The sequence below is a fragment of the Echinops telfairi genome, unplaced genomic scaffold (assembly GCF_000313985.2).
Source record: "Echinops telfairi isolate 266 unplaced genomic scaffold, ASM31398v2 ScPeMD7_7469;HRSCAF=8507_1, whole genome shotgun sequence".
In the NCBI taxonomy this organism is placed as follows: Eukaryota; Metazoa; Chordata; class Mammalia; order Afrosoricida; family Tenrecidae; genus Echinops; species Echinops telfairi.
The window spans coordinates 51660771-51687243 of NW_022111373.1; the positions used below are offsets into that span (position 1 = coordinate 51660771).

Consider the following 26473-nt stretch of genomic DNA (forward strand, 5'->3'; position numbering starts at 1 on the left):
CCCCCCCCATTCTGTAGCACCTCAGCTCCGTACACACTTCTGTCCTTGATGTTTTCTTCTTTATAGCCAGGGGACTCCTTCCTGGTTGAATAGGTACAAAAGGGATAAGGAGGGAGTGGGGGAGGGTAGGAAGGCACCCTGTGGCTGGATCCTTCCAGCATTTGAAGAAGTGGATTAGCCTATGACTAACTGTTTAAAGGGAAAGAAAATAAGATAAAGTGCTTGTCTTGAGGTTGGAGGACTCACGGGAGATGATAAACAAGGATTAGGCTACAGGTAAGACTACCCACCCTGTCCTATTCATGACCAGATCCTAATTTCATATCAAGTGTCCTGTATACCCCTCTGAAAGACAAACTAAGCCCCCTTATTTCTCTGCTCTGCGTTGTTTCCAAGAGAGGTAAATATAAACTCAGGAGACCTGGAAAAGCCCTCCCGGGACAGAAGAGCCGTGGAGGTCAGGGCTGCCTACAATACAGTGGCAGTCCTGTCACCTTTGTTTGCATTTTTGTTTGCTTTCCTTGTTGACTTTAATTCATTCAAAATGACAAGTCATGGTTTTCATAAGGTTAGCACAAAAGCACTCTCTTTACCCACCCTCCTACCCAACCCCCCCATCCACCCCCACCCCACGCACAAATGAATAAATAAAATGAGAGAGAGAAGGGCTTCACAGTCACCTTGGTTTGGGGAAATTGAGGTGAACTACTTCTTTCCAGACTTGGCTAACTTGGCTAGGGGAAGGGAAGCAGGAATCCTACAGCATTTGCTAGATCTTTGTGATCCTGGCCTTGCTCTTTGTTGTTAGTGTGTTTGCAAGGGGGCATTTTGTTTCATGAATTCATAGTAAAATTTTCAGGAAAATGACTGCTCATTAGCACTAATGTGATTGAGAATCGTAGACTGGAAGTTTTACACTTGCCCCATTAACAGTTTCAGTGTGTCTTTAGACCGCAGTGTGAGACAGTGGTGGAGCAAGCTCATTCCTGCTCCTCGGCGGATTTGCTCTCGTGTTGCCATTCCCTGGTCATCGACTACCGATTCAAGGTCTCTGGTGGACTAGGCCATCTCAGCCCTGCTCCCATCAGGCTCACTGCCTAAAAGGAAGCAGTGGCAGACATAGCCATTTTGTTCATGAAACCTTTCCCCCAAGCAAAGAAGTACCACTAGGAGAATGCGGGTAGAACATTCCAAATGCCGTGCGCTCTTTAGCAAGTGTACACGCCCCATGGGATGCCACCGTTTATTCTTCTGTATAATGGAGTCAGTATTAATTAATATCTGACAGACTTACTCAGATGTGTGTGAAGCTCTGAGGCAGAGTACCCATGCATAGATGTTCCCTTTGCATCTGCCATGGATCCATTGAGGAAAATGTGGACACTTTATAGTTTTTCATTGTATTAATGTTGAGTTCTTTTGTTCTCGTTATTTGCAATTGCTTATGTCCATGTAGTAAAGAAAACTATACGAGCTAGTGGATATTTCATGAGAGCATTCATCCTCTGCTTGTTCTAGATAGGATTGTGCCTAGACAGACAGATGGTCTCTCTTCAAACCTGGCCATCCCAGCATGGTTAGCATGGCTACTCCATGCTCTCCTTCCCCTTCAATCTGTTCTAACCCCACACCACAGCACTTCGAAATGGCTTTTATTTATTCATTGTGTTCAGTTACTAGCCTTGTTCCTAAGGCAGTTGTCCTACATTGGTTGCCTCTCGCTTTAGCTGGAGGACATAGAATTGGAGCTTAGAGTACAGTAAATGAGGTGTAAGATCCCACTTCAGAATTCGCAGAATTGTCTGTTCCTTCAGCAAAGAATGGCTGCCAGGTGTCATCAGTGACTAGCATCACTAGACACGGAGCATCCAGGACACCAACCTACTAGAAGTAGCAACTGCCAAGTGTTAGCGATAAGTGTAAGCAAAAACTGGGTGAATTGTGTGGGTGGCACTGGCTGGTGTCAGAGTGGCATGAAGTCTGTGCTTCTGGTACCATTCTCCTGTGCTCACCGGTGTAGTCTCAGCACCACAGAGGGGAAGTCTCTCTGGCCCTCTCAGGTCCTTTCACTTTGGTGGGTTGGCTCCTAAAATTTGTTATGGCCCATTGAGAGGAGTATCACATGTGGATGTATGAGGGGTTAGTGACCTTAAATGATGCTTCTTAGTAGCTTCTGAATTTATGAGGTTGTCAATGGCCACCTCAGCCAAGGAGTGCCGAAGGAGGAGTGGCAGGTGCCGCTCACATTTCCCAGTGCGCACTGTGCTCGTGTCCACTTGCGGAAAGGACTTCATACCATGTAGATTCGCATTCTGTACATAGCACAAGCATGGCCCCACTAAGCAGCAAGTCATTTGTGATCTTAAATGGTCTGCCTTTGGCTACAGTGTGTTTCATCAGTTATTATCCATATGTTGCTAGATGGTCAAAACATGCCTTTAATGCATATTATTCCACCAATAATCCCACCAAAGAAATTCCTACTTCACACTACAGGCCATTTATTCATGTGCTTCACTAATACGTGTCCTATCAGAGTTGACTGTGAGTTAAAAGAGCACTGTTTGCATTTCTCTTTAAAGTCCAGAAACGAACAGGTGCCTACATCAGAGTTCTGGACATGGAAATGCTCATTCTATTTTTGGCCACAAGTGCCTAACAATGTAATTTTCACTGAACTTTAGGAAAAAGAGTGCAAATTCGGAAAGCGCCTCAAGCTGTAGCAGACGCAGTGCCTGAGAGGAAAAGGTCAACTCCCATGAATCCTGCAAATACGATTCGCAAGACACACAGCAGTGGCAGTGTGTCTCAGCGGCCATATCGAGACAGGGTGGTTCACTTACTGGCCCTGAAGGCCTACAAGAAACCTGAACTGCTTGCTCGATTGCAGAAAGATGGCGTCAATCAAAAAGACAAGAACTCCCTTGGCACAATTCTGCAACAGGTGAGGACAGCTGGGGAAAGGGCCTTCCACTTACCTTTGCGTTTAGGAGTCCATTCAAGAAGACTTGTAGTTGACGTTGTTAATATTATTATTCAAACAGTCTTTTTTTTTCTTAACCATTTCTCATGTTCCTGAAAGATGAAGACCATAGTCTCTAATTCCAGGCTAGCCACTTCCCAAAGTAACTCAGGCAATCTCCAGAATCTTAAAGTTAACTCGTGTTGAGAGCATTTTAGAACTACTTAAATTAAATCTGCATATTACATGGGACGTTCAAGACATCAGTAGGCAGGCTGAGAAAATGAGTGGGGATACGAGCAAGTGTGCACATTTGTAGATTTGGGGGAAGGAACTTGGACTTCTCAGAATAGAGCAGAAAACTAAGAAAACCTGGAGAAGGGGTAACGACTTGAATGGGAAAGTGTGGGGACGTCTTTCTCACGCCAACATCTTAGCCGAAATGAAACAATCAAGAGAAGAGTTTGGTATGTTCAAAGAAGAGAGAAGCCAGTATGTCTGGAGCCGAGTGAAGAAGAGGGCAAATCACAGAGGCCCTTTCTAGGTCATTGGCTCGGAATTTGGATTCTGTTTTCCAGTGTGACGGAAATTCATCAAAGAATTTTATACAAGGGTATTATGTACTCTATCTTTACATGATTTATACTTTTTAAATAGTACCACTCAGACTTCTGTGGCAAGAGTGAATATGGGGGTGGGGGCAAGGCAAGAGAAGGAGAGAGAGACTGCTTAAAGGAGCCTGTTTCCGAAGTGCAGGTGAAAAGGTGAATGGTGGCTTGGCCTCGTGGGGATAGTAGAGAAGGTTTATCAAATTTGTTATATATTTTGTGGCACGCATATATTTTGTGCTAAAGTGGGTGAGTATGGATGAGGTTAAGGGAAATAATAGAATCTGTGGCACTCTGGTGTCATTCTGTTGAATCACAGTGATTCAGAGAAGATAATGAAGAAAACGACAGAATACAGCCCTGAACATTCTAACGGGAGATTCAGGAAAGAATATTTTGAAAAAGAAAGTTCTAGTGCAGAATGTTCTAGTACAGAAGCTGAGACAAAGAGCCTATGAGGGCAGGATGTTAATATAAGTAGTACCAAGGATAATAGAAAACCTGAGTGATTGGATTCATTACACTTTAAGAAATTTGGTTTTATCTTATATTAACTCATTCGTAATTTTAAATTTTAATATAAGTACCATATAGACTCGTGTATAAGCCGAGTTTTTCAACACATTTTTAATGCAGTTTTTGTGGTAAAATAAGGTACCTTGGCTGATATTCAGGGGGGTGCTTATACTGGAGTATATACAGTATATCATTTTCTGCTTGGTTGCATTAGTGTTAGATTAATAATCAGTTGAGCTATAAAAAAAGCTTCAAATTATCATGTAATAGTATTATTAAAAGAGTAAAAATTTAAGTCACTAAAAACAACATTTCAGGAGGAAATGACAGGTAGGAATACCTTTTTTCGGTTAGATACCTGAACCTGTGCATTAGTGTAGGTAATAGAACATATTCTGGGAAACACTCCAAATTGTAGTTGATCATTATGAAAATACTGCATTTAGGAATAAAATGACTGACTAATAAATTGGAGGGGGGCATATGTTTTTTTATATATTGGTTTTGTAGTATTTCAAGGTCTCTGATTCTTCAGAAAAACTGACGAAAACAAGGAGTTAATTTGACTATCTGAAACATAATAGACAAAGTTATTAAAATTAATACTATTTATGGAGATAATTTCTGATGATATCTGAAAAGAAAACTTATAGTTCAACATTTGATCATTGGTTCTTGATACAAGTGATTAGGGATTTATATTGTCGCTTTCAAAAGTAGTGGGTGAATGAGCAGAAACTAAAAATACTACTATTTTTAAGATTCCTTTGACTATGAAAATAAAACTGATTAAGAAACATATTTTTCCTCCTCTTTTTCCTAACTTTAGCTTATTATCTGAGTAGAAAAATTGGTAAATGTAGTGGCTATTCAAGGGGGACAAAGTGTGTGTACACAAAATGAAGCTGAATGACAGTTATTGAAATCAGCATGTATAAAACGAACAATCCCTTTGAACCAATTGGTATAGTTATTTTTCCTATAGACCCTTTAAAAGATGACCTGTTTTAGGTTAGGAAATAGTAAAAAGGTCTAATGCTGTGTTTCTATCTTGTGCTAGGTGGCCAATCTGAATCCTAAAGACCTCTCCTATACCTTAAAGGATTATGTATTTAAAGAGATTCAAAGAGACTGGCCTGGATACAATGAAATAGACAGACGGTCACTGGAATCAGTCCTCTCTAGGTAAGTCCTTTTTTTCTCCCTCTAAAAATGAAGCAGATAGGTAATTACTTTAGTTCTTGGTATTCTAGTGCTCAGGTGGGGAAAAGAAACAAGGGTAAGCTTTCTTTCACGAACATTTAAAAATTCTTTCTCTCCATAACTTGGAACATGTGTGTCCTTTACAGAAAACTAAATCCATCTCAGAATGCTGCTGGCACCAGCCGTTCAGAATCTATTTGTTCTAGTAGAGACGCTGCACCTTCTCCTTCTCAGGTATTTTATAAAATTATAGACTCATAGACCTGAAATGGACCTTTAACCCCACTGACTGATAAGTGAGAGAGATGAGGCCCAGAGAAGTTGCACAGCTTGCCTGCCCAGAGTCAGACAGCGAGGTTGTGGCAAAGCTGGATCTAGAATCCAGGTTCTCAGTTCCCAGCCCAGAAACCGTCACTATATAGCTCTATGTTATCGAAGTGTTTTATTGTGTATCTTACTTTCCCATAAGAGCTCTGGTGGTGTAGTGGGTTATGCATTGAGCTGCAAACCACAAGGTCAGAAGTTCAAACCCACCAATCACTCCACTCCAGAAAGATGAGCTGTCCACTTAAGTGAAGTTACTAAAGTCTCGGAAACCCAAAGGGAGCAGTTCTACCTTGTCCTGTAGGGTTACTATGAGTCAGAAGTGGCTCATTGGCATTTAGTTTGGATTTTGCTTTTCCATTTCCAAAGTTTACATTTTGTGGTAAGATTATATGCTTTTCCATTTGGACACTAGCTAGTCCCATGAGTCTCAGATTTTATAGAAAATTAAAAATAGTTCATTTTCCTGAAATATAGTCCAGAAAAATATTCTTGGGGTGGGGTTAAAGGGGACATGTTTATGTAAATTTTTCATACATGTGTTCTTAAAGCACTTCCCAATTGATTCCCAGTCAGAAACATCCCCATTAGACTTTATCCGAGATTCAGCCCATCTGGGAAAAAAGTGGGGGGTTCCTGGGCCATACTTGTTGAGTGAGGTCAAGCCGGGGTCTTATATTTCACCCTGAAACTCACTCCATCTCCAGGTCCTTAAGACTAACCTTGGGATAAGCCCTCCTCCTCCTTCCCCCACCTCTATACTGCTGAATGCCCTTCCCTACCTAAAGCGTCCTCCCAAGAATTAAGGAGAAGCAGACAGATGTGTGGAGAACAGTCAGCATGCCTTGTGCAGAAGGCTATTCACATGGCAGCTGTATTCTAAGACTGTCACCCAGGCCTTCCTCAGCCGTAGAAAATGTTAGAAACCCATTGGGAGGAACAGATGGGGAACAGAGGATAAAAGGAGAGTGGGGCTTTTAGCCTGGCACATATATTGTCTATAAAAGCTTCACTCTTAAGGCCAACTATTTTGAAGCTCATTGTACTCTGATCTGATTTTATAGTGGGTACTAATAATTGGTGCCAAAATGAAAACAATAAATTAATGGGTTGATTAACTATCTTCTTTCAAGCTACAGTAGCACATTGTATTTATGTTTTGTACTTTTTTGTTTTATACTCTTTGATGGTCTGAATTTCCTTTTTTAATTTAAAAGCTTTTGTTATTATTGCTGGATTGAGCTAATATTGACATGATTTGAGTTTTTAAATGTTAATGTCATATCATTTTGGTGGGCCAGTTATTAAGGCTTACCTTCTAACTAATGAAAAGATATTTAAGAGGGGAAAAATACTGAATATTATTTCTACAACTAGGGAGATACTTAAGAGATTACTCTGAAAGTGCTAGTTGTTCCCATTTTAAGACCAATGGAATAATAATTGACAAGCAAAATATTCATTGCTGGAGCATTTTAGCACGTTAGAGGAAATTTCAATAGTGTTGGCCTGTTCCCCTTTACCTGCCCTTGTTAGTTCTCACTCAGTGAAATGGTACAAATCCCTTCCTTCTCTCACTTAATATATCTAGGTCAAAAGAGGCCAACACAGGAAGGTAGCCACTTGTATTGAATGTGTGTCTGTGTGATATAATCCACATGAATGGGCAGAGTCTCTAGGAATTTAATTTGAGGAGCTATGATCAGTCAGAAATTGAATAAGTACTCCAAAAAAGATATTTGTCAGATTCTGCTTTTGACAGTAGACTCAACATTTGTTTTACTAAACTCATATTTCCTTAACTTTAAGTTAGAGATACTTAAAACACCTCAGTAATAAATTCAAATATGATCAAGATGACCAGTGTTCATATGGTGACCAGTCACTCGGGTCTTGAAAAGATTTTCTTACAAATCAGCTCATTTTGTTTCTTTTTCTCTGTATTTTTTCCAGAAACGGCTTTTGGATTCCGACTTCATTGATCCCTTAGTGACTAAAAAAGCTCGAATCTCCCACCTGACAAGTAGAGTACCGCCAACACTAAATGGCCATTTGAACCTCACTGGTGAAAAGGCTGCAGGTCTCCCGCTGCCCCCTGCAGCTGCTGCCATCCCTGCCCCTCCACCGCTGCCTTCCACCCACCTGCCCATCTCCAAGCCTCCGCAGACTGTCAATTCTAACTCCAACTCCCCTAGCACTCCAGAAGGCCGGGGGACTCAAGACCTACCTCTTGACAGCTTTAGTCAAAATGGTAGCATCTATGAGGACCAGCAAGACAAATATACCTCTAGGACTTCTCTAGAAACCTTACCCCCTGGTTCAGTTCTACTGAAGTGCCCCAAGCCTATAGAAGAAAACTATTCAGCGTCTCACAAGAAGTCCAAAAAGAAGTCAAAAAAACACAAGGAAAAGGACCAAATGAAAAAGCAGGATATTGAGACCATGGAGGCAAAGGAGGAGGAGGACGAGGACCTGAAAAGAGAAGAGGAAATTGCCAAGCTAAATAACACCAGTCCCAATTCCAGTGAAGGTACTTTCCATTTGTGAAAAACTGACTGCATAGGTTACATGAACTCGCAGCACATGCTAGGAATATGCTATTAATAATCAGTAAGATTTGTTTGCCAAGTTAGTTTCTGTTCGTTATTAATCTTATATTGCACTTTGGGGCCAAAATTGTCTTGCTTTTTTAGAACAGTCATTTTCAGTCTTTACCAGTTAACCAATCATGAGCACGGTTCCTATATTTGTTAATAAGGTGATGATATTTGAAAATAGCCCTGTTATCCTTCAGAGACTTCCTCTTAGAAGGTGGACTTTGTTGCTCTTTTCCATCATTCTTATGGTATTGTGCAACCTCAAAATGACCTCAAATACACCATTCTTGAGCTGATGTCACCACATGCGATTAATTAATTAGCAATAAGAATATTAATTTCCTTCTTTCCAAAGAACCAGGGTCACTCTTGCTTTAATTAATATTAGCACAGTGGAAATGTCAAACCCTTTATAAAACAGGCAAAGTAAAATTACATTTGCAGATCCACAACATCATCTTCATTCACAGTGAAAACAATTTGTCTTTTACAAGGCTGTTGGCTCAATAATTCTTAAGGACATTTTCTTTTTTTTCCCCCATTCTGAGAGTCCTTTAATAAAGGACACCAATTGTTTTACATAAAATTAACTATTTCGAGATCTAACAAGTTTAAAAACCAATATACAGTGGCCCAAAGAAGCTTACAAATAACACTTTATCTCTAAAGAAAAATCCATTTATAAGAAATATTATTTTTCTGAAGTGACCTGGTCTTTAAAATATGCGAATGACAACATTAGGGTTTTCTTATATATTAAAAAACAAAAATACTCTAAAACTTTAATGTCTTGCATACCACGGCAGTGCAGAACCACCAGCCACTCCGAGGAAAAAATTGGAGGCTTTCTACTCCCATAAGGAGTTACAGTCTTGAAAACCCGCAGAGGCACTTCTAGGAATTGGAATCAACTCAGTGCTAATGAGTTTGGTTGGGGTTTTCTGGTTGTTGTTGTCCTTTTATAAACCAACCAAACCCACTGCCAATTCCACTTCACAGCAACCATTTACCGTCAGTTGTTTCCAAGGCTATTCAATCTTTACAGGAGCCAGGAGCCTCACCTGCTTGAAGCAGAGCACCTGGCAGGTTGGAACCACCGACCGCTCTCAACAGCACCCACAGAGTCCCTTCATCCCAAATAAGTGGGGCAAGACTAAGGTGACCAGTTGTTCGCTTTTGGCGGGGCAGTCCCGATTTTTGACGTATTAAAAAAGTCCCGATTTTTGGAAAGAATGCACGACAAGCTAGGGAACAGTCTATTTGGTCCATATAGACCAAATTTTTCATCAAGAACCACCACCCCCCACCCCTGTCAATGGTGGCCCACTTTAAATCTGGTCACCTTAGGCAAGACACCCCAGAGCATCAGGATAAATGTCTTTCTGAATTTGCCATAATACAGAAAGTCTATTTAATTGAAACCATTTGTAGAGACGCTTTGATTGATTGATTTCAGTAGAAAATCTAATGGAGTTATAGAAGTAGTACAACATAGTACCTTTTCCTTATTTTGTTGACCTGGATTGACTATATTGTATGTCAAAGCATACCTGTTTAAATGTTTAAATCGGTCTAATACTGTATTAATGGCTAGAGAGGTACAAATAAGTTTTCATCCTCAAACACTATTGTATTTTCATTTGTTGATCAGGAAAAGGGCATGAGACAGTAAGATCCCCACGTTTCGGGTTTCTAAGCTAGGCTGCTGGGGGTACTCCAGTCTCTTCTCTCCACATGCCCAGCCTCAGATAGCGATCTTCACTAGAGGTCAGTGCTGAAGGGCTAGATTCCAGGGTGTTGAGACCTACACTATGATTAAACATGTTCTCAGGGTTGGCTCCCTGGAGAAGCAGATGGAGTCCCTTTCGATCCCTCACTGAAGTAGTAGTACCTTTGAGAGCCAACCAAGGTTAGAGCAAACCGAGGAAGACCTAGACCTACAACCCTGCATCTGAGACCTGCGCTTCAGACCTTTTTTGTTGTTGTTACTGATTTTTGAGACTCAGGCTCATGATCTTTTACCCAAGCCTGAGCAGTCTATACTACATTGAGATGCTTCATGTTTTAAATAATAAAATGATAAATTATCAAATAATCACCTTTATTTTATCATCGGTGTGAATGTTTTCACAGCAGGCAGACTTAGAATTTGTTATGAGTTTCACTCTACTCTGAATGCTAAAAAAAGAAAGAAAATCATCCTAATATAAAGAAAATCTAAACATAGCCTCTGGAAACGTTGTGTTCAAACAAATGGAATCCAAAGGATTTTACCCACTTGTACATAGTTTTGAATGATGGGCACATCATTTTTCTGTAATTAAAAAAACTGTGTTAGTAATACAACTGGAGAGGACAGGAGTGTAAATCAGGGCTCCGTAATACTTTATTTTTAGTACTATTAAACTGATGGGAAAACCTCCTCCCCAATTCTGCTGTCTGCATACAAAAAGGAGAGCAGTAAAAAATACTGTGACCAAAGCAGTCTGCTACCTGACTTTATTGCCTCATCTGCCTTGCTTGGCTCCCATGAAAAGTACATGTTGATGTAAAATTCGTATCTCCCATTGTCTGGCTGCATCTGCCACCGCAGTCTTTGAATTGCTGGGCAGATGCCACAACCGTTGCTGGAAGAATGGAAGATTGACCTTGGGTTAAGATGGAATTCCTTCATTGTGCAGACACTGCAGTAGCCTGGGTGTTTTAAATGCCCGGCGTCAGTTCTGCTGGCGCTGGTCATAGGGCTTCTATTGTTTGTGCTCAATTGTATTCCTTGCTCACTGTTGCTTATTGAAATGGAAGAATAGAATTTGAGAGAAAGTATTCCAGATGTTTCTGATCTATTTTGGAATTATAGGCATTTTATAACTATAATGGTTGATGAACACACTAATTTTTCTTTCTATCTTTCTTTGTAGGAGTTAAAGAGGTTTGCATTGCCCCCACGGAGCCTTCTTCCACAATTGAACTCCCAGATTATTTGATGTAAGTTCAGATGCCTGCCAATAGGAGAGAGCAGTTTAATTTTAGAAAGTTTGCGAATTCTTTTCCCATAATTTGCAAATCAGAAAAGAAGTTCCAGAAATAGAGTACTGGAACCACCCCTGCAATTGAAAGGCTGCCATTAAGCCTCCTAGGCCCCAATCCACTCTTGTCTGCCTGAGCAGGTTGCCCCCACAGTACACACACACACACACACACCCCCTCCTGAGGGTGTTCCTTGGCCTGTTAAGTATAGAGACGCCTGTTCTTTGTTCCATGACCAGGCCAAGCATTTGATTAGGGAAAATTTCAGGGGTCTGATTCTTCAAAGCTGACACCCTTTCAATGCATGGTCCTTGACTTGCCCCCACCCCCACCCGCCAAAGGGATGGCTTATTACTGAGAAACTGCTTGGGCTACTACATTTCACACAAAACAGAAATATATTGGCTTTTATTTTAATAAAGCATTGCCTTCAAATTAATTTTAACAGGAGGGTCTAGTACAATTTGGTCATTTCATTTTAGTACTGATTATAATGTTTTATCCTGTTATGACAACAAGTTGCTAAATGCTGAGCTGAAGACATTTTAGTAACTGGTTATCACAGAAATTATAACCTAGACACATAATTCTAGCCTTTTTACCAAATCAAAGGCCTCTGTAAGCGGAAAATAATTAAGTTGCAAGAGCCTGAAAAAATGAGAGTGAAAGCACAAGCAAATCTGACTGTAATGGCTTTGAAAATGAGCAAATGTGCAAAATATGTAGACTGTTGAATGAAAAATAGAACTGAGACAGCTCAGACATTATATTTTTTCCTATTAGTAGCTTCTCATGTTGGATGATAACTCTGTTGCTTGGCCCTTCATGTCCCATGAAATGTTCAGAGTGTAAACATTCCTAGACTTAAAAAAATGAGTTACTTTTGCTTTAGTGGTAGTGTGAGAGCTGTATTTGGGGGGAATGATCATACCCTGAAGCCTGAATGCTGGTTACCATCTCATAACTGAAAGGCACGCATGAAACCGTGCTGAAAAGCCCCATCTGAGGTCATGGACGGTGTCAGAGTACAGTGGGGGAACCTTAGAACGCAGCCCGACCAGCCGGACCTGGAAGGGCCTTACAGCAGGCAGGCTTGGAGGGACAGTGCCCCGCTCCACTGCTGAGAAGGTTCCCGGTTCGTGACTGCAAACCCAGCTCTGTTGATCATCTTTGGAAAGTCAGCCCTCTCACATAATAAATCATTAGTACTACAGCCTAACTTTCTATGATAAATGACAAATCGGTCATTTTTAATATAATATATATGCTAAGCCTCTTCTTTCTCTGTGGATTCGCTAGTGATTTTGAACCTGACCTAGCAGTTAGCAACCCCATATGTCACCATGACACCACCAGGACTCCAGGATGTGTACACACTGTGTACAGTAAATTCCTGTGGGGAGACGATATAAGTAGTTTAAACCATTTCTCAATGGTTTCAGATGGAGGTTTTTGGTATTATTTTAAATTGCTGTGTTTTCCCAACTGTAGTTTGAAAGAAAAATTTCAAACTATGGATCTATGGATGCTTGCTGCAACCTCCTAAATGCATTCCTATGTTCTTTTAAAAACCTACTAAAGGATATAAATGATGTGGTTACTGTGCCTCATATGTTTGCTTGATTTACTTAAATAAGTATATTTTTAATTTTTTAAATGGTTTTTAACCAATTTATTCTAGTTCAGACCCCTGCTGAGGATTTGCATTTCTGCCCTTGTACACTGAATCAGAATCTACATTTTAACAAGATCCCCAGGTGCTCCTTAGAGATCCTCTGGCGAGTATTCTTATGTATACATTCTCAGCAGGAGACGGAACCAGAGGGAACCAGTTTTAAGCCCTGAAAAATCAGTCTTCTATAAATGCAGCCAATTTTATAAAAAACAATGAGAAAGCATGAATTTTTAAAACTCAACCATAAATCCTTAAGCACTTAAACTTAAGTTGCTTCAGGAGAAAACAAAAGTGATATACTACAAAATCTTAACGATCAGCCTCTCAATAACCCATATTTAACCACAATATACCTAATTTTTATGTAATATAAAAACCTTTTGGTGGTGAATAATCCAGTTTCTTCTGTTGAACATTCTATTCCATTACTGCATAAGTGCTAACTCAAGACCAATAGCAACTTTTGTTATAGACAGTAAACTGCTCTTAGTTATAATAGAAGTATCACTAACCCAAGTGTCACCTGTTATAGTACTGTACCTGTTGGCAAGTGTGGTGTTTTACCTAAGAAGATGATTAAATAAAAGACTGAGAGTGCATGCAGCCTTGGGCATGATTTGGAGAAAGGGGGATAAGTGTTCTTTGCTTTTGTCAGTTGCCATCTATTCGATTCCTCCTCTTGATGGACAGACCGGAGTGTGTAGAATAACACAGAGCTACAGGGCTCCCCTGGTTGTGACCCTTCAGAACAGGTTGCCAGCAGAGCTGACTCCCAAGGCACCTTGGACTGGGGTTGAACCCCCGCTGAGTTAGTTAATTGTGCCAACCTGGCCAATAATCACATGTGGGGCTAATTGAAAGGCAGAAGGATAAATGGGTGGTGAGCCTCGCCTTTCTAGTTCTCTGGTCTCTTGCTTTGTGATGGTCGCACCAGGTTGCAGCTGCCTTAGCAGTTCCCTGCTTCAGCTTGCAAGATTGACTTCCTACAAGTCATCCCCAAGGAGAAGCCACATGGACCTATCCCAATGCAGCCCTGGGTGCTGGAGCAGCCTTGTGGAGACTCCTGCTAGTGCTGAGATGCTTATTCGTTCACTGACTCAGCTTTCCTCCTGCAGTCGGCATCATTGCCTCTGTTTTGGGAGGTGGAGGACTTTGTGAACTGGTGTTGGGTTAATGGGTTAATGTTGGACTTGTGGGCTTGGGCAGCATTGGGTTGGGATATTTTCGCGATGCACACTTTCTTTACATAAAACTCTCTTATACGTGAGTTGCTGTGGATTTGTTTCTCTAAAGTACCTAGACTGATACACCCGCCATCGTTACTTAACCATTTGCACGCCCTGAGGACCTTAAGTACATGCTATATAACAAATTAAGCCTGGGTTCCAAGATCAGTTTAGCTATTATGCTTATTGCCGCTGGTTTCCAGAAGGGTTTCTTCTGCCCGGGCTGCCTCTGGTGTGTAATGGAGACAGCCTGTGTACAGCAAGGCTGGGTGTGCTGCCAAGCTGGCTGTGTTCCTTTTACAGCCAAGACAGCAGCAGAGCAGCTTTAAATCTGCATGCTCCACGGTCTCCGTGACACTTAGAAAAGTAAACCTCTATTCTGTCTAGCTCGGCATGAATAAAAATATTAACGAGGACATTAAGCTTGCTCACTACATCACTTTTCTCACATTTCCAAGTAGACATCTGTGGCATAGCAATTTAAGTAAAGTTAGGATTATATAAAAACGTTCTGGAGAGAACTGACCTCTGAGATTTCTTCCATAATAAAGAATATACTCTAAGGGGGCATTTCAAAGCTTCTACCACCTGATTTTATCTTTTTCTCTTTTGTTTTAATTTTCATATTGGGGATTACCTCAGATGTATTTTGTCACTGGGGGTAACCCTGTTGAATTGTGACATGTTTTTCAGCATTTGAAACCCACGGTCGATGACCCTGTAGAGACAGCAAGTAGAATAAGGGCTCCGGTGGGTACAGTGGAGGAGCGGGGTGGGTGAAGGGGAGCTGATGTCAAGGAGTTTAAGAAGGAAGAGAATGTTTGGAAACTGATTGTGGTAGCAGTTGTACAGTACTGCTGGACGTGATTGAACTATGAAATGATACAATATCTATACGAGCTCCCAATAAAATGGGTTTGGAAAAGAAAAGAAAAAAAGTTCACAGAAGCTGAGAACTGATCCTAGAGATATAGCCTGTCACTAAGAGATCTTCTGAGGAGCAGAATACAGTGCATTAACCAGGGAAAGGAGCCGTCCCTGAAATCCAAACCAACATGCTGGATAGAGAATAAAAGCAACAACAAAACTTTTTTTTAAAGTCAAGGGTATTTTGCTTTCTTTGTCAGAAACACAGGCCAAGCCCCACATGATTCCAGCCCCCAAATCCACTAATGAATATTAAGTTAATTTTTTTTTTTTAATTTTCATTTTAAAATGCTATCTTCATTGCCTTACCACTGAGTAAACTAACACTCTGAGAAGAAGGGCTTCACTCACCAAACCCTTAGATCAGCGGTTCTCAACATGTGTTGAGAACACATGGGGTCGCCTAAGACCATCAGAAAACACAAATATTTTGTAATATATAATTACAATATTGTTTTGTGTTTAATCACTATGCTTTAATTATGTGTAATGATATTCAGTTTGTAACAATGAAAATACATCCTGGATATCAGATGTTTACATTACAATTCATAACAGTAGCAAAATTAAAGTTCTGAAGTAGCAACGAAAATGGTTTCATGGTTGTGTGTTACCACACCATGAGGAACTGTATTAAAGGGTCACGGCATTAGGAAGGTTGAGAACCACTGCTTTAGATGTTTTCCCGCCTTACCCCAGTTGTGTAGCATCTTTTGAAGAAGCTGAACTCGCAAACACTGGCTTTCCTGTACATGGTGTTTAAGTGTTAAAAAAGGAACTAGGAAAAGTATACACCTTCTTTTTCTGTTTCTCAGCTATTTCTTATTTTTAAAATTCTCCTTGATCGTGTATATTTGCTTAGTCAGAAATGTGATGAATGCGATGTGAAAACGAAGCCAACCTAGGACCAAGCCTCATTAGAAACTCCTGCTAGCAGCAGGTCTGAAAGGACAGACCTGGTAGAGCAGCCAGTCCAAGAGGACCTTGGATTTCAACACTTAGGGACTGTGTGACATTCTCTGGGTTTCACATTACCACCGAGGCCTGTCTCATGTGACGTAACAGATAGGCTACTGTCAGTTTTGTGGTGAATTATTGTGTACTGAGGAAGGTTTAATAAGCAAGATCTCTGCGAGTGTTCTTTGTTTTTTACACAGATGCACTGTAATTCCATGTCTTTGCATGTTTACCCTTCCTCGGGGAAGCTTAGTCTCTCCTGTGTGGTAATTTCACATGGAAGACCTTTGAAGTAGTACTTTTTCAGATGACATGATAACACACCATTGGCCAAGAGGCATTAACTACTAGTGTTAGTTTATGAGTATTGTTTATAAATGCTTGTTTTAAATCTTTTGATTTATATAATCACATTATTCTGTAGCTACTCTCCATTTATCTTTCTTCTCTTAAACCTTTGCAAACAGAAAATATATCGCGATTGTCTCCTATGAGCAGCGCCAGAATTACAAGGATGACTTCAATGCTGAATACGATGAGTACAGGGCCTTGCATGCCAGGATGGAGACTGTGGCCAGAAGATTTATCAAATTAGATGCGCAACGGAAGCGCCTTTCCCCGGGCTCCAAAGAATATCAGGTACGTGCATTTGTTCCCAGATGATCTAACATGCATATTCTGCCTTCTTTCTCTCCAAAGGTGCATCTTGGGAACCACCAAAGTATTTAGTTCCACTGCCAACTCAGATTTTTGCTCCTAGTTCTAGTACTGTCCCCAATAAGCTGTGCTGTTTCTGCCTGGTATAGAATAGAGAACACATGGACTATGGGCACAAAGGGGGCTTATTACTACAAGGTTTGGGTTTGAAAGGAAGAAAAGCTTAGTCTTTCCACAAGCTCCTGAGACTGATGTTGATAATGGTCTTACCGTATATACTTGAGTGTAAACCGACCCGAATATCAGCTGAGGCACCTAATTGTACCACAAAAACTGAATTAAAATGTGCAGAAAAACTCGGCTTATACACGAGTATATATAGTACTCTGTTTTCAGTCCCTTGCTTGAAGTGGTGATAGTACTACATAGAAGGTAGATGGTTGGCCTATCTCCTGACTAGTTAGTCTGGGACTCCCTGTGTGTCGGCCAGATAATTCTGTTGCATTTTATAGCCATAGATGACGCCACTATCCCAGCCTACTACCATCGTTCAGACAGGATGGGTTTTCCAACAGTGACAGGAACAACCTGGGAGCTTCCGTAGTGGGACTTGAAGGTTTTGAGCAAGCTGTTTGTTGGGCATTAGAGAACTTTACCAAGGAATGAGTATTGCCGGGTGCAAGAGGTCAGTGATATAGTGGTTTAGGTTGGTTTCTTTTTTCTCTGTACAGTTGTTTACCAGTACATATGATTATGTACATTTAAAGCAAAATGTAATTCTGAGAATTGCAGAGTGGTTAATAGTAGGCTGTGGAGCCAGTCTGCCTGGGCTTAATTCCCAGGCTCTGTCATTTAATACATGTGTGATTTGGGGCAAGTTACTTGACTTCTCTTTACCTCACATCCCCCATCCATAAAATGGGGCAGTTACAGAGCTGGACAGGACCGACAGAAACGTCTGTGAAGCACCTGGGGCTTGGGGCATAAGGAATAGCCATTTGTTCCCAGCCACCTGATTTCTGTCCCTTCTGACAATCACTTTCTAGTGTATTCTTTGCAGACATATATGTACACACAATAAAACCAGCTAAAGTTGGCACCTGTATGGGGCAGAGTCAGAAATTGACAGGGGATGGCTAGACATCATCATTGACTCGATGGCTGAGAGAGTGAGTGTCAGGAGGAATCCGTCTTTGGAGAAACAAACATCTTGTTTGATAACATTTAATAAAGCTTGATAAAGTTTAATAACTGCTCCCAATGGTTTCATTGTGTTTTGTATGTGAATTAATATATATATGCATATACACACATACATGTCAGTTTTTGTACATGTCAGGATTTGTACAGTTATTTAACTGTTTTAAATAAATAATGTATGTTTTTAATAAGTACACTCGTGTAACTACCTTATGTAAGTGCATCTGAGTAAGATGCACCATTATCTTAGGTTTCGTTTAGTTAAACTGCAATTGTTTATCCTATGTCATTAAAGGGGGGGTGGGACAGTGGTATACATCTTTAAAAGCATGAAAGTCTTGGAATACAATAGTATTCTATGCCCTATAAACAAGCGGTATCAAACAATGCACATGGACCTTTCACTGCAAAACAATACATCTTAAGGAATTTTGTTCTTAATTTTTTACATTAGCATATAAAAAGCACGTGTCCACTTATAACAACTGCTTAGTATGCTTTTGTGTGGATTGATGGACATTTAGATTTAGTAGTTTTCTTCTTAATTTTTAAAAACATTATTTTACAAGTAGTACTACAGGGAGTAACCTGTGGACAGGTAATTTTAACTCATCTATCTGTGGATTATGTAGAATTGCTGAAGCAACTTTAGGTTTGTAATTTTTTGATAGCTTTTGTAAAATTAACTTCACAAAACTCTCAATTTACATTCCCATCACCAGTATTTCCCAAGCCCTTGCCACATTTGTCCCTCCCTGTTAGGTGCCCCGGAGGTGGTCAGATTCGTAGCAACTCCACGTACAGCAGCACACGTCCTGCCCCATCCTCAACCATCATTGCTCTATTTTGAGCCCATTGTTGCAGCCAGGTGTGTCATTTCATTTTGTTGAGGGCCTTGCTCTTTCACTGGCCCTCACTATCAAGCGAGATGTTTGTTTCCTCCTGATACTCACGCTCTCGCTGCCATCGAGTCAGTGCTGATGCATCATGACCCCCTGTGGGTTTCCGAGACTCACCATTTATAAGAGTAGAAAGCCCAGTCTTACTCTTATGGAGCTACTGGTGGTTTCGAACTGCTGACCCTGTGAATCACAGCCCAATGCATAACCACCACACCACCCGGGCTCCATGAGTCCTCCTGATAGTGTGTGCAAAGTTTGTGAGATGAAGTGTCACCATACTCACTTCTAAGGAGCATTTTGACTGGACTTCTTCTCAGGATGATTCTAACTGTACTCCCTCATGCTCTCACGCTGTGGGTTTCCGAGACTATAACTCTTTTCGGGATTAGAAGTCTTGCCCCCACAGCGTGGCTGGTGGTTTCAAACTGCTGACTGAGGTTAGCAGCCCAGTGCATAACCACTGTGCCACCTGTGCCCTCTGACTGTACAGATGTGTTTATTATTCTGGCCATCCAGAGTACATTCAATATTCTTAGCCAGCACCATAACTCAAAGACATCACTTCTTCAGCCCATCTGATTCATCGCCCAGCTTTGGTGTGCATATGAAGCAATTGAAAATACCATTACTCGGGTTGTACACAAGGTGTACTTGGTTCGTCCTGAAGGTGACATCTCTCCTTTTCAATATATAAGGAGGGGGTTTTTTTTGCAGCAAATCTGCCCAATAGATTCGATTTCTTGACTGGTGCTTCATGAGTGTTCATTGTGGATTCAAGTCAAATAAAATTCTTGGCAACTTCAAACCTTTTTCCATTTATCATGATGGTGCTTATCGGTTCATCTGTGAGTTGTTTTTGTTTGGTTTGATTTTTTTTCTGGGGTGTAGGTGGGGGTTATATGTCAATCATTATGATCAGTTTGTGTTTTGTTTTCATTTGAAATATTGGTGGCATGACTTCCAGCACCGCAGCAGTATATAAGCCACCACCATTCAACAGACTGATAGTCCAGGTGATGGGCCAAATGTGTGTCATTTTTATTGCCCCCTCCAAATAATAATAGTAATCATTTTCTCTTCTGGCTTCTTACTTTTCTCTTTTGTAGAATGTTCATGAAGAAGTCTTACAAGAATATAAGAAGATCAAGCAGGTAAGTGTTAGCACTATCAGGATTTTTTCACTTTTAGTTGGGAAATGTTATATACATCCTACAACCTGATTTCTCACTTTTTTCCTCTCATCTACAGTCTAGTCCCAATTACCATGAAGAAAAATACCGGTGCGAGTATCTTCACAACAAGCTGGCTCACATCAAAAGACTAATAGGTGAATTTGACCAGCAGCAAGCAGAGTCATGGCACTAGAAGTTCTGCTTGGACCAGAAGATGTGAATAAACTTAAGCTTATTTATTTAAAGCTCCAAATGAGTTGCTCTAAGAGTCTCAAGAAATGAAACTTTGCCTGTTGAAAGTTTCAAGATATGTAAACTTGAGTTACTTTTTTTTTTCTTTTTACTTTGCTTCCCTGCATTTTTGAAGCTGCTTTTTCTGTTTTTTTGTTTTGTTTTTGTCTTTTTTTTTTAGTCTCAAGATTTCTGTTTGCCAATAGAAATACATTTTTAAGATATTGGGGATCCAGTGTCTATAATTCAAATCAATATTTTTTCCTCAAAAACTTGTGTTTATCATTAGAAATGATTTTTTAAAAGATATTGGGGATCCAATGTCCACACTCTAAAGTTGTGTGTGTTTAAAAGCAACACAACACTGTGCAAGATGAAATGCTTTGGGGAAACATAAACCTATTTACAGACCTTTCTTAAAGCAAACTTTTGCCTTAAATGGGTAGAACCTTTAGAAATTTGCACAATACAAAAAAAAAATATTTTTAAACATTGTTTTGGAGGGTTAAGATATAGACAGGTGTATGAATATGCGTATGCAGACATACATAAACTTGTGTATACAGACTCACTTGATGTAGAACAGGAAAACCACCCTGCAAGTTAACCCCCCATTGCAATTGTTGCCTTAAGGTGTTTGCTAGTTGTGTACATAGTGTGGTTAATAATTATCTACACTGCTTCCCACTCGGTTAGAGCAATGGGAAGCACCTTGTGGCCTACCAGCGTCTGAAAGCGTGTGCTCGGACCGTATGTGTGCGGAGGTTGTATGGATGTAAGCATGCCTGAAGGAAAAAGCTGCTACTCTGAAGTAGGCCAGGCGCTCAGGTTCAACAACTGACGAGTGTTACTGTAGGGTTTTTTTTTTTTTTCCTTTTTGGTTTTGTTTTTTTGTTTTTTTCTGTCAAATTCCTACTTCTATTATGGAAGACATAAGCATTTCCATTTCAACAGTTCGTCAGCTTTATTAATGTTGGGCAAAAATCAATATGATGAAAATGAAACAGATCTATAGTTTTGGGGCAAAATTATAAAATCAAACATGTAGGCAACCTATTTATATACTGCTATAAAGTATTTTTTTTGAAGAGAGATATGCAAAGAAGCTATTGCCTACATGAAATGTATATTTAAAGATTTTTTGTTGTTGTTCCTCCTGGGTACCAGGAATATAAACAAAGAGCAGATATATTTAACCATAACATACTGTGATTCATCAAAACAGCACAAACTCTCATTTCATGGAGTTTATCTGTTGACTTTGATTTAAACTATCACTTGTTTTATCATGTGGGAACATAAGTTATGTAAAGGTTTTGAACTAATGATTCAAGTTGTGTTGTCTTATCGTATTGTCTTTTCAAAGTGCTGCCATTTGAAAAGGGAAGCATTATGTTTACAAATCTGTTTTGAAATGTTTGCCAAAATTTTGGTAGTATCTTTAATAAAGATGTTTGTCTCCAGCATCCCAAAAAAATAAATAACTTGGTTGTGTATCACTGTAAACAAAATGTTTGTGTCTAGAAAACCTGGGAGGACATGTGAACGAACTCCTCTCTTTGGCATTCTTCTGAAAACATTGACTGGGAAGATCGGATTGTACAGCAGAAGTTGACACAGTGACAGACTGAGCGAGAGCCTTTGCACTATAATAACTCTGTAACATTTTATAGATACAATTTTATTTCTGTCAAGCATAGACTTCCTAGAGAATTATATTAATTTCAACATTGAAATCCCTGGTGCTCTCCCTTTTATATCAGAATTGGTACAATTAGTATTAAACGTTACATGAGTTGAAAATTTTATCCAAAAAACATTGGCAAGAAACACCAGTTAGGGGTAAGTTTGGTCTTCACGTTATTATAGTGGAGCCTCCTGAGGAGTTTGTTTATAGATAATAAACTTGGACATCTTCATCTTTTTAATCAAAGATTATTTGCTGCTATTTTCTGTAAGCAATGTTTCTCAAAAGCAGGGTGCTTGGCCACTTGTACCTTCCAATTTAGATTCTCTGGGTATAGATGCAGCTGAAAACCTTTAGGTCATTCAATCTTGAACTAAAGTTCAACTATTAGTTTTGTCCAGGCCTTTTTTTTCCCCCTCTAGGGTAGGGTGGAAACCATCCATCCCTGTCAGCAGGTAAAATCATTTTTCCCATTTGCCTGATGTGAAACATCCCCTCAAGTTGTTTCCCTGCCAACTCAATCTTTTCAGAAACAAGCCCTTGAAACTCCTGTCCCCCTCATCAGCACATCTTCTGGTTTACAAGTTAGCTACCAAGGGAAACTCAAGATGATTTATGGGAACGCAGTCTTGCTCACTCATTGACTTGACCACCTACCTGTAAAAACCTTAATTCAGATGTTGCTTGTATACGTTGGGCAGAGGCCTGCAAAATATATGCCTGGCACTTTCATATTTGAGAATTGTAAATCCCTGAATCTGCTGTTACTGGAGGTGGCATCCCCTTTGCAAATGGGCGTGGGCCTATTAAACTATGGTTAGCCATTCATCTACTGTACGTTTTTTAGATTCTCTTGTGTTTGCTGCAGGAAGGCCGCCCACTTAGTACCATTTACTTGTGAGAAACAGTAAAGTGTAAAACAGTATCATCAAGATTAGTGAACAAGTTGTATTAGTTTTCATCACATATTTCACATGAAATCATTTGAAGCACTCTTGAAGATTTTCACTGCCACCCATAAATTAACTACAGATTGAGTGAAGGGATTAAGATTTAACTCAGTAGTGTTATGTGTTCCATCCTTGCTCTCACGAAAGCAACTGAGATAGCCTATTTATATCATTGCTACATGTATTGGTTATAAAAATTCAGTATTTTTTTTTTCTGATTAAACTTATAACCTTTACAGGAATTTCCTTTTTCTCTCAAAGTATTTCACTTTATGGTGTAAAACAAAAACCTGCTCATATGTTGGAAGCAAGGCATTGAACTGAGATATAAACGAAAATGATTTTATCAGTTCAGACACTGGTGGGTGGCCTTACCCTTTCTTTGCTTTGGTTGCCATTCTTTGCGTCCAGAAGGAACTTGGTTGGAACTGTAGGCAGTTCATGTCTTACTGGCTGTGTAAGTGTTGAGTCATGTATACTCGGCATATGCCTTTGCAACCTTTGAAGCTCTTACTGTTTGTTACTTGCCCAAGTGTTTCTAAACCATTTTCTTATGTGTACCTCATGGGACAAAGTATGGACAACATGTTTTGGAGAGGATATTAACTAACACTACTAAAGGAAGTCAACAGAAGATCTTATCAGTGTTCTTGGTAACCTGAAAAGAAGGCTGTGAGGCACATCTCTAAATTTTTTTCAAGTGTTTAAAAATATATATAACATTTATGCTGTTTTTCAGTTCTCAGATGTTTGACCCAAGCCATGTTAGTGCCACCCAAACCATGTTAGGGGTCTGGAAGGTGAATGATCACAGAGGCTCTTCAGTTGCTCCTGAGCTCAGCATCATGGTGGCCTCTAATGTTCTACACCAATTTTGGTTCAATAAAGGTGTTAACTTTGCAATCCTGGCACTTGTTTTCCCTTTGTTTTATTTGAAGCCACTTAATTTTATCTTTAAAAGAAGAAAACAACAAAGTGTTCTCTGGTCCATAAAGTAAATGACCTTCCTGGGACAGAGACGTCTTTTAGTGACTCTAGAAAGTAAGAACCAGAGTATTTACTTCTGGACCCTGCTGGTTCCTTAGTGTGGGACATGCCTTGTAGAGCCATACTGACAAAGAGAACAGTAATCAGTTACCATTTATTATGGATTGAATGTATAACCCCCCCCAAAATGTGTCACCATGATTCTCACTATGATGCAATGAGCCTTTGTTTTGTGGTTTGATGCAATTATCCTATTTGTTATAAACCCTAACCTGATTGAATTTAATCCTATGATTTTAATGAAGCCATGTTAATGAGACAGGATACAGTGTTATAGGATTAAGTAGACTCTTAAATCAATTTCCAAAAGAATATACCAGCAAGTTGAGATGGTAGGACATATCTATCACCAAAGAAGATCCAGAAGCAGAGTGCATCCTTTGGACCTGGGATTCCTGTTCTAAGAACCTACTAGTCCCAAGTTTTCCAAGGAATTCTAGACCTACAGCTAGTCAAAGGAGAGAAGGACCTTCCTCCAGAGAAGTCTTCTCCTAGAGCCAGCTCTCTGTATCTGGACTTCTAAATTTGAGAATATAAATTTATGTATTTTAAACCACCCAGTTTATTGCTGTAAAAGCAGCACTACATAACTAAGAATTTGGAACCAGGAGTTGGGTACTGCTCACCAGACCCCAAAAAACAAACTCACTGCCATAGAGTCAGTTCCAACTCAGAGTGGCCTTATAAGCCCAGGTAGAACTGCCCCTGTGGATTCCCAAGACTAATTCCGTATGGGAATAAAAAGCCTCATCTTTCTTCTGGCTGCTCTCACAGATGTCTAAAACGTGAAAGCAGTTTTGGAGTTCAGTCATTGAATACAGGCTGGGTGAGTTTTATGGAGCTTAATTGTACAATAGCAAGGATGTCACTTTGAAATCAAAGTTGTGCCTTCCCTAAGCCAGGTATTTTCAGTGGCCTCGTGTCCATTTGAAACTTGAACACTGAATAAAGAATACTAAAGAAAAATCAAATTATGGCAATGAAGAATATTGATGGTACCATAGACCACCAGAACAAACAAATCTGTCAGGGAGGAAATACAGCCATAATGCTTGCTACAAGAAGGCATGATGAGACTTCTCACATCTAGCTTGGAAGAAGTACAGCCAGAATGTCCCTTAGAGACGAGGACAGCAAGACTTTGTCGCATGTACTTTGGTCATGTCAAGGAGATCAGTCCCTGTAAAAGGACTTCATGCTTGGTTGTTTGGGAAAAAGTCTACATTGTCCTGAAAAGACCTGGTGGAATTATGGATGTCAAAGGCAATTCTAATGAGGGCTCAGATGGAAATGAGAGCGGTAACCCCTTAGAGATTGCATGGACATCGAGAAGCAGCAGGAGAGGAACCGTGGCAACAGAATCATGAGACAAGACAGCACAGCACAAGCCTACATAGTGAGAGAAATGAGTACCTTCAGGAAAGAGACTTCTTAGCAGGGTGGAGTGCCTCCAGGCACTTAGCAATCGACCTAAAGAACTTTGTAACACTTGCCCAAAGCAGGCTCGGTGCCAGGCTAGCTCAAGAAGCACAAGAGATGGAGGGTTCATGAGTCCAGGAAGAAATAGGGAGCAGAATCTGAACAACAGCACAGGCAACAAGCAGCTTCCTCTTTCTCCTAAGGAACTGCTGGTGGGTTCAAATTGTCGACCTTGTGGTTAGCAGCTCAAATGAGTAAGCCACTATGCCCCTAGGGCTCCGTTAGTGAGGTATGGTACAATCTACAGGATTAGGTTGTATCTTGAAACAATCTCTTAAAATATAAATCTCTTTTACAATCTCTTGTAAAAATGGAAAGTGATTAAGTAAGTGGCATGGAAGTGAATAAGTGAGCCAATATGGGAGGACCTGACTACCACCACGAAAGAAGAACCAAGAACAGAATACATCCTTTGGACCTGAGGTCCCTGTGTTGAGAAGCTTCTAGACCCAGGGGAAGATTGATCTCATGACACATGTAGATCTTAAAGAGGAGCCTTGCCCACAGATGTTGGGAGGAGATAGGACCTTCCTGCAGAACCAACAGAGGCAGCCTTCCTGCAGATCTGATGCTCTGCATTCAGACTGCCAACCTTCTAAAAGGGAAAAAGAACCAAAAATCTGTCATGGAAGAAGTGCATCCAGAACGCTCCTTAGAGGCAAGGATGGCAAGACCTCGTCTCTCATACTTTGGACATGTTGTCAGGAGAGACCAGTCCCTAGAGAAGGACATCACCCTTGGTAAAGCAGAGGGGCAGTGCATAAGAAGGCCCTTGGCAGTGACTTCAGCAATGGGCTCAGACATAAGAACAGCCGTGGGGGTGGCACAGGACTGGGCGGTGTTCCGTTCTGTTGTACAGAAGGTTGCTGAGTCAAAACCAGCTCTTTTTTTTTTTTTTTTTTTTGAGAAAATGTCCATAATGCTGAAAGATTTCTTTCGTCCATCCCATGTCCCCTTTCTTTTTCTACTTTGGGCAATCTTAACAAGAAAACAACAAACTGAACATTTTCCGATTTGTAAAGCCATCGAAGTGTGATATTGCTGTTACAGTAACACTTTGTAACTGAGACACCATTTACTGAGGGTTTCCTCCTCAGTGTTACACACTTCACAGGCTTGATCTCAG

At 40.3% G+C, this 26473-nt stretch overlaps 1 protein-coding gene across 1 annotated transcript in view; it reads left to right on the top strand.

Moving 5' to 3' along the window:
• The window catches only part of ELL2 (elongation factor for RNA polymerase II 2), a 91111-nt gene extending 67382 nt beyond the window's left edge, over positions 1 to 23729 (top strand). The window contains exons 5-12 of the mRNA XM_004703477.2: positions 2685 to 2944; positions 5147 to 5271; positions 5436 to 5523; positions 7567 to 8143; positions 11129 to 11195; positions 16490 to 16661; positions 19888 to 19932; positions 20030 to 23729. Of these exons, the coding sequence (XP_004703534.1) occupies positions 2685 to 2944; positions 5147 to 5271; positions 5436 to 5523; positions 7567 to 8143; positions 11129 to 11195; positions 16490 to 16661; positions 19888 to 19932; positions 20030 to 20146 (1451 nt within the window). The 3' untranslated portion in view covers positions 20147 to 23729. The remainder of the gene's footprint in view (positions 1 to 2684; positions 2945 to 5146; positions 5272 to 5435; positions 5524 to 7566; positions 8144 to 11128; positions 11196 to 16489; positions 16662 to 19887; positions 19933 to 20029) is intronic.
• The last annotated feature ends 2744 nt before the right edge of the window (positions 23730 to 26473 follow it).